The 12,320-nt window shown below is 37.1% G+C and overlaps 1 protein-coding gene across 1 annotated transcript; it reads left to right on the top strand.

Moving 5' to 3' along the window:
- The first annotated feature begins 9,965 nt into the window (after positions 1-9,965).
- Positions 9,966-11,964, top strand: LOC131894130 (myeloid-associated differentiation marker-like). The gene has a single exon (XM_059244308.1). The coding sequence runs from the start codon at positions 10,195-10,197 to the stop codon at positions 11,143-11,145; it is 951 nt and encodes a 316-aa protein (XP_059100291.1). The 5' UTR covers positions 9,966-10,194; the 3' UTR covers positions 11,146-11,964.
- Positions 11,965-12,320: the final 356 nt, after the last annotated feature.

Genomic DNA, 12,320 nt, shown 5'->3' with positions numbered 1-12,320 from the left:
ATTGTAACACAAAGACTGCTGCCTCTGTCATTAATCATGGCAGGTGACTGCCCGGAGCTACCATTGGCTTTTCGGAAGGAAAAAAATGGGAGATAGAGAAATATGAAAATATTCCTTATAGGCTTCTTTGTCATAGTCAAACATGGGGATGGTGGAAACCTATCCAGGACACAGCATTTGTTTTAATCTTACTTGCAATATGCAGTTGACATGGTTTTTCTTTGAGCCTCAGTCAAATTGAAATCAATATACTAAGTCAGGCAATAGGAATTTAATAACCCAACTGCTAAATATTGCTTCAGTATATCACCTTTTTATTGAGCAATAGAGGTATAATTCATGTAGAATCACAGCAGTACTGTCCTAAATAAGTGAGCATGTATCCCTGGTGTTTTAGGTTCATAAAACTATTTTTAGAAGTTTCAGGAAGACAGTCAAAACTTAGAGAAAAGTCAATAAAATAAAGAAAAAATAGTCATCTGATAAATCTTTCTTTCTACTGTAGAATAAGAACTGGACCTGTCACACAATCGAAAATGTTCAGAATCAAAAAAATAAATGGAGAAATCATTAGTTTTAATTTTAGATCAGAGTAATATATAGTACAGAGAATCTATAACCTCCACCTTCAGTAAACAAGTCATATTCAAAATTAAGGATTCAATGTGACTTTTCCAATTCTTTAAAAAAAATTATAAATCAAATCATTTGCTCACTCACAGTATCTTATCTAAATTATTTATGTATCCATGGGGGAGTACGCATCCAGTGTTTTCCTTAATGATGTCTTTACTTCATTTTTTGTTGCAGGCTGTCTCAGAGATCCTTGAACACACTGATTTGTGAAAGATGATGGACTATGATCCTCAGTGATCTTTTAGTCTTCCCTTCCCAATGTGTTTACCAATGCAGTTGTCCTTTTACAATGGCAAAATTTCATGGCCAACAGGTTACCAAATGAGCCATGTTCCTTTCTCCCAAATTGCTTCTTACAAACCACATTTCACTTGTAATTAAGCTTTTCATATTAGGATTTTTAAATGGAGATATTTTGTGATTTTTAATATTCTCATATCTTCAAAACAGCAAGTCTTCTGTGCCATTTCAACTTTCACCCTGAGTTTGATACCATCATTAGTGTCTGGGTCTGCTACTGATAGATGTCAAATATGGCATAGTACGTTACAAATTGGGAACTCTGAAACATGTAGACTCCACTGATCTGCATTGACGTCCCATTGATAGAAATGAACCATACACAACTACTTAAATAGATAAAATGTGCTTAGTTCAATTGAGGGAATAAAACTTTAATTTAAAACAAAATTTTAAAAAGTCATATCCAATTTACTAGAGTTACTTACCAAAGCCAATATGGCAGGCTTTATTTCTGGCATAGAAGTTTAGAGACAACTGATTTCTTGGATGTCAGTGTATTGACTATTTACATGCCATTTTATGCACCGGTGTAGCAGTTAAGCATTAAAGGAAATACAACTGTGAGTTCACATGCCTTTCTTTCTCCACATACCTTGCATCTCTGCCATTTAATAGGCAGCCATGTAGTCTGGTATCTAAATCTCCTGCCTCTGTGTAAAGATGAATCTCATTTCCGTGAAATATCATTCTTGCTTCATCTCAAGGAAATGAGGTTCTGTTAAAGCAAATAGAAATACTTATTAATATTTTTAAGATATTTTTAAATTTATAATATAATTTCCTTTCATTTCCCTTTCTCCCTCAACCCCCCCCATAAATCCTCCTTGCTCCCTCTCAAATTCATTGCCTCTTGTAATTTCATTGTTGCTTCACACACACACACACACACACACACACACACACACACACGTACATACGTACATATACATATTCTTAAATATATGCCTGCTCAGCTATATAATGGACTGACCGCACTGGAGACATATTCTTTATATGAAAAAATATATGTATATATTATGTAGTTTACATGGTAATATATAATATTATATACAAAACTATGTAAAGAAAATATATATATATATATATATATATATATATATATATATATATATTTTTACAGACATGATTACTTTGGCTATAACTTGAAATCTTATTTTATCTGAAAATGAAAATGGATATTCTTAATGCCAGTAAACAGACAAAAATAATTAAATAATTTTGGGACATACTGCCATCTTTGTGGCCTGCACATCCTTTACCCACAGAGCATCTAAGTCAGCATTAGTCCTTACTCAAATTCAGTCATCTGAACACGAATAGCAATGCAGTTAGACACCTGACATGGGCCTCCGTCCTCCACATGTTCAGCTACTCAAATGTATGTATCTCCAGAAACACACATGTGCACACACACAAATGTTATTGATCATCTGCTTTCATATTTGTTTGTCATATTTGTTTAAATAGAAACAATATAGAAGAAAGCCATTCTGTTCAATAAAATGTCTAACTGTGAAGCTCTCTTCTGTCAGTGACAAATATGTGCCATAACTGTCGATATATGACTAAACTAAGACACTTACAGTACTGTTTATAATGAATTAAGAACAATTTATAGTTGTGTCATCGCACTTATGGGAGGGAAATAAAGGTAAGAAGACAGCTGGATTTCAATAAACAATGTTGTAAGATCTGTATTGAAAATAATAGCCAATCTCTAAAAAGAATACTGTCATTGTAGGGGACGAGGACTAAACCAACATTTAATTCTTACCTATTCTATGGCATATTAAATTGTCTACATAATCACATAACACGCAAAAATGTCCTGATCACATTTATATTGTTAAAGTCTTTTGGGGGTGCTTTTTGGGCATAAGCAGGAGGTTGAATTAACTCATACTATTACATTTTGATATTGAGGTAAACATACCAGCTTCCTTCCTTAATGTAATTTTAGAAAATGCCACATTCTGAATAATTTAAATATTGGTCCATATGATATCAATAGTGGACCAAGGAAACAGGGTCTACTTCAGGCAGAGGTATAGACAGGGCTTTGCATACATCCTTAGTCATTTTCATTTTTTTAGATACTAGATTATTATTAATTGTTATTAATTTTATGTTTGAATGATCATTGAGGTGATTAAAATTTACTATTACATTGAGCCAAGCAGACTTTTTTTTATTTTACTTATACCAGACTAGGCCTACCAAATCTATTAATAAGGATAAAAATTAAGTTATTATTTGAAAAACACAATTTAGCTTGCCTTCATCACCCAATACTGGTGCTAAGATCAGGTTCAAGTGATTTTTGAGAACTAAATCAGGATATTCTATCATAAAGAGCTGTTATTCTCCTTAACAGATTATTCTTAAGTGTCTATGTTTCCATATATATATATATATATATATATATATATATATATATATATATGACAGATACATATATTGAGGACAGATAAAAAGAAATATTAAGTAAGATCATGTCCTTGAATTTATTTTTTGTGCCAAGAACTGATATAGGTCTCAAAGAACTTTTCAACAACTTGAAGACTGGACCATGTATTTGATTTCCCATGTAATACAATGTTTTTACTAACTCTTTCAGAATTTCCTGCAAAGCATCTTGATAATATTCAACTCCACTCCTTCCCACAGCTCTTCCTTATGCCCTCACCAATTATCTTTCTTTAGAAGAGAAAGCTGCTCAGTCAGTAGTTGCTCTGATCATCTGGTTCTTGAAATCTTCCAACCTCCTCTTCCAAGATATTTCCTGGAGCTTGGGGTAGGGGTTGAGCTATAGATGTATTAACTTGGGTCAAGCACCGCATGATCAGTTCATCTCTGTACTTTGACCTCTTGTGGCTTTCTGTAATGATCTGTGTTTGCTGCAAAAAGAAATTTCTTTGAAGAGAATAAGAGCTACATTTGTCTATGAACATAAATAATGGCACATGCCTTTATTCCTAGTACTCAGGAGCCAGAAGCAATTGCATCTCTGAGTTCAAGGCCAGCCTGCTCTACAGAGCAAGTTCTAGGACAGTCAGGGCTACACAAAGAAACCCTGCCTTGAAAAACAAACAAAAAAAACAAAACGAAAAAACAGAAGAATGCAATGATGAATTACACTGTTATTTTAATACAAAAAAAAGAGCAAATCAACTACAATTCAGTGATGTGTGTTTTAAAGGAAACTGAATGTGTGTGTGTGTGTGTGTGTGTGTGTGTGTGTGTGTGTGTGTGTTAGAGAGGGTTAGAGAGAAAGGGAGAGGAAAGAAATGTAAAGAGAGAGACAGAGACAGAGAGAGAGAGCAAGTTTATATCTCTATGTACTTTGGGGATGAGTAGAAATATGCAATATCAACGCACACATGAGAATATCCTACATATAGATAGAAACAGTGCATTTCCTGTTGAAAAATCAGACCTGATAATTCCAGGCATACATTTACCCTGCTTACATTTGCTGATGGAATAAGAACATGCAATTCTAAGGATTTACTACAAGCATAATATTTCTTCACTACTTTCTTAAATTTATTTTTTGAAACTTCACACATGAGCACTGCTTCTAAAATAGTTCTGTCCTCAGCTTCCCTGTTCCAACTACCAACTTCTCTGTGCATCTCCTTTCCCCTGACTTCCTCCCAAATTCAAGAATTCTTCTTCTTTAGTTATTATATACATATATATATATATAAAGCACTTCATACCTTCTATATCTCTTCTATATTTCAATAGGTATGATTTTATTTGAATTAAAAGGCAAATAATGTTGTGTCTCATCATGTAATTTGAAATGTTATAGACTATGTTGGAACAGAAACCATAAGGTAAATATTATATGATTTTTATAAATATACATGTGTATAATTTATTAATATTTAGTATAATTTTCCACATTCACAAAACATCAAGATATTTAAATGTGGTATGTGTCTATTTGTCTTTTAATATAAGAACTCTGTATTTGATATTTCAAAATAGTGTAAACTAAAGAGAAGAGAAGCCATTACATTGCTCCAACTGATTTGGAGCCGCCAGGATTTTTGTATATTATATGAAATTGTGTGTTTTCAAGCATAATCAATAAATACATAATATCACTAAGCTGGATGAAATGTTTCCTGACATTAGACTATAAAAGTAACAGTAATAAATTTAGATTTCTCAAACTAGCAGTGCAATGAAAACTTTCAACACATGGTGTGTCTAAGAACACACCTGGCCCATTACTGGTAGCTGGGATAGAAGGATTTTATAATCTATTAATGGCTACAGTACCAGTAAAAGCATGGTTCTGTGTCTAAAACATAAACATGAAAGTAACACAAGTCTTTCACATAAGCTTAGCTGTGGGGTCTCCTAAATCCACAAGAAGAGAAGGGCATAAACCAATGGTAAACTATCAAAGCAAGTAATACAGCTGATTGAAAATACAGTTGAGTGCTCTCAGCAGATGAAGGTGTGGATTTCTCCATACATCATCTTAATGGCAATATTTTCCACAAAGAGACATGGCACACTTCTTTCATATTTCATGAGTTCTATTTGCCTGACTTCAAAATGCCAAATGTGCTGGTGAACAGTGCCTTAATATTCATGGGATTTGCAGATGGCTTTGACAGTTGTCAACTAGAGGAATGGCTTCATCAGCAAGGAATCTGACTTATGGTTTCCGGCACACATAAAATCACGTAGTCATTCGCATATGCATTTTCTCTGAAAGGTATTCTTTGCATAGTTATCTTTTGTGAAAATTATATGGATATAAATCCTTTATGCAACAGAAAGATATTTCAAATACTCCTTGGCTTTATGTTGAATAGTCTAGGGAATTTTATTAGCTCCAGACATTTAAAAATTGTCCTACTTTTACAAATGCAGTTGGAAAGACACAGTTCAGTAAGTATCCTGAAACATCTCAAGAGTGGACTCCATCCCAACACAAGTTGCACATCAATGGGGACAATTTTTACCTCTTCTTTTTATATAGTTCAAACACATATTTAATTGTTTAGTTTAGGACAAAATATTAGGGCATCTCTGTTCATCTCAAAGGGTTTACAGTTTGTTTCTTAGGCATATTCTAAACATTTTGTCCATGGAACTATAAAACAAACAAATTTCCTCATGCATGTCATTGCTGTCAATCCTAAAAGTTTTATAATTTTTTTTTTACACAATGGCGGTAATTAATTTTACATTGAATATATTTTGTTCACACACATGTACTTTATGATAATTCACAATAGGTGTTAGTTCACTATATGAGTAGAGAGAATCAGTACTATAATTATCAAGGAGTTTAGGCTAGACCTATCAGCTGTTTGGTCCCTTTCCAAACTTTAGTCATGCTTTAGCCTAAGCACTTCATGAACATTATCTTGATTAACTAGGTGCCATAGTCAACCCATTCTGTAGATGGAGTAAATGAAATAACCCACTGAAGATTTCCGCACCGGCAAATGGTTGAAACCCAGTGAGGACCTGGGCCATCTTACTCCACAGCCTGAGCTCCAACAGTACTCTCAACTCTCAGAATGTGAACCTCAATAAGAACTGAGGTGACAGTCCCACTCCAGTTCTCTTCTCACACTTTGCAAGACACAAGTTATTTCTATTGAGCAATAACTAAATTGTGCCTGGAAATACTGTCTGGATATTTTATTCTTTCAACAATGGAACCCAATATACAGATGATATGAAGTTTTGAAGTTCAGTGTGACATTTTTTTTCTATTTTTCTTAGTTTAAAAAATATCCTTATATTCCCATCTTCTCCAGGGCAAAGCCTTCCTCCCAGACTGAGATCATGGGGGGCGGGCTGGGCGGAAGGTGAGGGGGGCAGGAGGGGGGAGAACAAGGGAATCCGTGGCTGATATGTAGAACTGAATTGTATTGCAAAATAAAAATAAAAAAAAAACAAAAAAAACTATCCTTGTAGTTTTAAGTAACAAAGTTATAGTGGCATCCCAGAGAATGGTGAGGGGAGCTGCAGTATTGATATCAATTAACTGTACATCCATATTACCTGGAATTTCACTATTGGATTTACACTTATAAGAGTACAAAGTCCTAATGAGTATGTATAACAGATGATAATGCTTCAGCACTGCAGAGGAAGAAGATATTTTTATCAGTTTAATGTTTAGCATAGCCTACATAAGGAATTCCACACTACCTAGAGATACACAGCAAGACCCATTCTGAAAAGAGACAAACACAAATACAGTATCAAAGAATGCTAATATTTCGACTTCCCTGGGAAAATGGGCAGAGAAGGCTCAACTTTCTTCCAAGTGTCTTCACTGTGATTTAGCATGGGCCAGATTATCTTATCTGTGTTTGTAGCTGATTGTTTAAAAATATAAATAACTCAAATTCTGAGAGTCACCAAAACCTTGGATTTGAAGTCACCAAATTTGGAGTCACCAAAACCTTGAGTCAGAAGAGGGCACAGTTGTCCTTATCTCAGCATTTCCCTAGCTATCCCCTATCTCATCCATTTGGACATTCTTTCTAGAAACATCTAAATTCTCTCATCTCTATTCTCTACCCATTTCCTGTGTATTAACTCACAGAAAATCTAGAGCAAGACCACAGTCTTCACCAGGAAACAAATGCCTTCCCAAGTCTTCTGTGATTAATGGGAGATAGGGATAGGCTATTGCTAGAACCTCCTAGGACACCTAGGATGATGTAGGCAGCAGTGAGCCAGAGATGAGGACAAACACTGGAGGTTGTCTTCTGACATCCACATAGTCTATGACAAGTGTCTACCTGCACACACACACACACACATACACCAAACACATCATACACACACATTCAGCAAACATCATTCTAAACTAAATTGTTTTTTTATTAATTGAGAATTTCCTATAATATATTTCATCATATTCATGGTCCTCCCTCAACTCTTCCCGGATCCACCCCATTTCACACTCACATGGTTTTCCATACTTGTTTAGTTTCTTTTTTTATTTTTATTTTCAAACCATTAACTTTAATTTGTGCTGCTCACACTCTCTTGGCTCTGTGGTCATTCACTAAAATGTTGTTGGCATACTAAAGGCAGCAGACAATAAATGCTCACTTACGGGTAGGATTTCATGACCACTAACCCACTCTAAAGCTCGGGGATGTGTAGACCTTGTACAGGTTGTTAAAATGCCTGTCCATATGTGCAACTGCCTGTTGTGTTCAGAAAAGAATGTTTCCTTGTTGACATCTACTGCCTCTTATTTTTACCCCCTGTCTGCCCCCTCTTCTACAATGACCCAAGGGATCATGGGGGTCAGCTTTCAAAGGAAGACTAGGAAGAATGAAATGGAGTTTGGAGTGAGAGGGCAGCATAGTGGAGCAAATACAGGAAGGATGACTAACATTAAAGACATTTTGAAAATGTAATATAAAAATCTACTACTGTAGAAGCTTCCATATATATATATATAAACAAATATACATATATATGCATAAATAGTATGCATATAAGATGGAGTTGATGAACAAATAGCAAAGCATGGTACAAGGAATGAGTTATCTTTTTTTTTTTTTTTTTTTTTTTACATGGTGGCCAGTGATGTCCCATAACCTCCCAAACATTATTAGCTATTGCCCATGTTCTGGATTACCCTCAAGAACTTGGCAGTAAGTTCTTACTCCTGAAGATGCTATATACTTGAGTCTTAGGAAATGGAGAGATTAAGCTGGTGCTGGCATGGGAGCTTCATCAATCCTGGTTAGCATTGATAGTGTTATGCTTAATCCTAGAGGAGAAATGTAATCATTAATCACACTCTTCTGTGAGCATTGTGAGCTACAATAATGACTGACTTGGCAGAAAATGCCCACTGGTGAATTATGATATGAATGTAATGGAAATAACCACCAATTTCTGATTGGTCTTAAGACTTGTTCTAGGAGACAAAACACAGACTTAGCATGGCTTTTGTGGCCACAATGAGTTTAATTTTTTTGTCATTAAACTTTGAACATTTTTTTCTGTCATGCTGACATTGAGTTTCTTTTTTTAAGGACATGAATCTGGGTATAGGAGAAAGAGACAAGAATTATATGACTAATAACAGAAGCTTTAAGAACTCAAAGCTCCAGAAACAAATAAAAACAAAATACATATTATTTGTACATTTGCACAGACATATTAACACACATATATGTATGTCAGTTAAGGTATGTCAGTCCCACACAAGAAACCAAGTAAAGCAAGAAGAGACTAAATTTCAGGCACACATGCATATATAGAACACTCTTTAAGCAACCCAATCCTCTGATATCCTCAATCTCTATCTCCCCATCCACCCAAGAAAGAAAAGGATAACTCTTAAGAAACTTGCACAGTATTAAAGAACTGTGCTTACAAAACTAGGTTGAACACACAGGCTAACTTGCAACCCCTGCACTTGGGAGGTTGAGCCAGGGGAAAAAAGAGGTTAGGGCCAGCCTTAGCTACATACTAAGTTCCAGTCTAACCTGAGCTGAATGAGATACTACCTCAAAGAGCCATTAAAATAATAATAAAGCTACATAGTCATTTTCTTTCATAACTAGACGGAGGAGGGAAGTAAAATTTTAAAAGTGTAAGAATGCCTTTAAGGCTGAAAAAAAAAAAGTCCATTTTAAAAATTGAGCCAGAAGGGACACCATCACTGGCCCTCAGAAACATAAGAAAATAGCCTTTAAGGCCATGTTGGATTTATTTTTGTGTAGTTCCGTGTGCTCTTTGGATTTTGGCTTTTGGTTTTTCGTTTGTTTATTTGTCGTTTGATACACAGAAAGGTATAGAGAGAAAAGACATCCATCCATCTCTTGCTTCCTTCAGTATGGACTAGAGTAGTGGGTTTTTAACAAGCCTGATAAAAATCTTTGAGCCATTTACAGGCCTATCAGCCGTCTAGGACCTCCGGGTCTGGTCTTAAAGCCTCAAGCGGAATGCTGTAAATTATTGACTGCCAGAGCTTTTTTTAGCTTAAAGGGGAAGTGTGCGATGTCCTGCCTACCCGCCAACCCTGCCGCCTTTAACACACGCGTAACTAACTGCCTAAGACGACGCAGCTAGAGAGAACAGTAGGTATGCTTTGGCACCGAGGCACTTTGAATGGCCCATGGCATGAGCAACTTCAGAAGCCACAGTCTGCAGACGTATTCTGATCAGCCTTTCACAGGAGTGCGATTCAATCTCTCTTCACAATCCAGGACTTTCTCTGCCAGTTTCTCGGTTTAAATGACAGCCATGGCAGCATCGGTGGTCCAGACCACCATCAAGACCAAGGTCTCGCCAGGCCTGGAGTCTCTGACTGTCGTGGGGTCCCCTCGGGCGTTGTTCCGCCCCCTGGGCCTTCTCCGCCTGCTGCAGCTGTTTTCTACCTGTTTGGCTTTCTCACTAGTGGCCTACAAGGGGGCCTGGATGGGCGCCATGGCCAACTGGTGCATGTTCTCCTGGTGCTTCTGTTTCTCCATGACCCTGCTAGTCCTCATCCTGGAGTTGGGTGGATTCCAGAGCCGCTTCCCCCTGTCCTGGCTGGATTTCCCCATCACCTGCGCCTCCTATGGAGTTCTCTTCTGCCTGTCGTCTTCCATCATCTACCCTATCACCTGTGTGCGGTTTATGGCTCACGGGTCTGCCAGAAAAAACGCCGTCAGCGCCACAATCTTCTCCTGCATCGCTTGTGTGGCTTATATAACAGAAGTGGCCTGGACTCATACAAGGCCTGGTGTGATGACTGGCTATATGGCCACTGTGTCCGGGCAGCTCAAGGTCTTGGAGTCCTTCGTAGCCTGTGTTATCTTCATCTTCATCAGCAACCCACACCTGTACATACATGAACCTGCTCTGGAGTGGTGCCTGGCCGTGTATGCCACATGCTTCGTCCTAACCATGGTGATCATCCTGCTGAACCTGGGGAATTGCAACAACATCGTGCCCATCCCGCCCCCCACCTTCTTGACCGGCATCGCCTTCCTGTCTGTCCTCATGTACACTACCGCCGTCGTCCTCTGGCCTCTCTACCAGTTCAGTGAGGCATCTCCAGGCCAGGCCCAAAGAACCATGGATGCGACCTGTCAGTACACACGTCCCCACTCAGTGTGTGCCTGGGATCGCCACCTGGTAGTGACGATCTTGACTGGTATCAACCTGCTGACGTATATCGCTGATTTTATTCACTCTGGCTAGCTGGTGTTTGTCAAGGTCTAAGGTTTCCAAGGGGTCCTGTGTGGCATGTCCCTGCGGCAAAGTCTCCATTCTTCTTGCCCTGTTTTCTCCTGTCCCCTCTTCTTTATACCTTCTATCGGATTTGCTGTTCTTTTTCCGGTTTATTTCCCACCATCCTGCTTTGCCCCTGAGCTGTGTCTCCATAGCCTTCCGCTTTCACACTTTTGCTTGTCCAATCTACGTTTTTCTATGAGTTTCCCCGTCTCTTTGTTTCCTGGTTATATCTTTCTCTTTCCTGAAAAGCCCTCAGACTCCTTACTGTGTCTATCCACTACTTCCACCACTAAAGGAGTTGGCTGCACATATCCCAGACTCCTTTGCAGCTCTTCATACCAGGTACCTCTTGCCAAACCATGAGGAAATGCTGTTTTAAGTTTTCAGGTTTCTTATTTAAGCACTGTTATTCTTTCCTTATACGTGTCATGTTCCCTCAGTTAGTACGTAATTTTTATTTCTAACCCTAAACATTATCACATGTCAGTCTCTGACTCTCTGTCTGGAATTCCTCTTTGCTTGATTAATTACTATGGTGTGGGTTTGATCTCAGATTTAATATCTCAAGTCTTACTGATCCCACATACACAATACCAAAGCATATTTTATTTCATGTGCTCATCTGGACACCATTATCTACTACACAGAAAGTTGTTAATAAATATAAATCGAAATCAACGTACTTATTTTAAAAGTCCAAAATATAACATCCATACAATTTATGTAAACATAAAGCTAATAGTAGCTTTTAATAAAAGCCAATATATTTTGACTTAAGATAAGAAATTGAATGTTTTATTTTGTTGTTTAATACACGCTTTGCTATGTATAAACACAACAATACACACACACATATGTATGTATATATATATATATATATATATATATATATATATATATATATATATATATATATATGGCAGTGGTTCTCAACTCGTGGGTCACAACCCCTTTGGGGAGTCGAATGACTCTTTCACAGGGGTAGCCTAAGACCATTGGAAAACACAGATATTCACATTATGATTCATAATGGTAACAAAATTATAGTTTTGAAGTAGCAATTAAAATAATCTTATGGCCGGGGGGGTCACCACAATATGAAGAGCTATATTAAAGGGTTGCAACATTAGGAAGATTAAGAA

This window comes from Peromyscus eremicus, chromosome 17 (assembly GCF_949786415.1).
Source record: "Peromyscus eremicus chromosome 17, PerEre_H2_v1, whole genome shotgun sequence".
Lineage (NCBI taxonomy): Eukaryota > Metazoa > Chordata > Mammalia > Rodentia > Cricetidae > Peromyscus > Peromyscus eremicus.
This window is presented reverse-complemented; position numbering and strand designations above follow the sequence as displayed.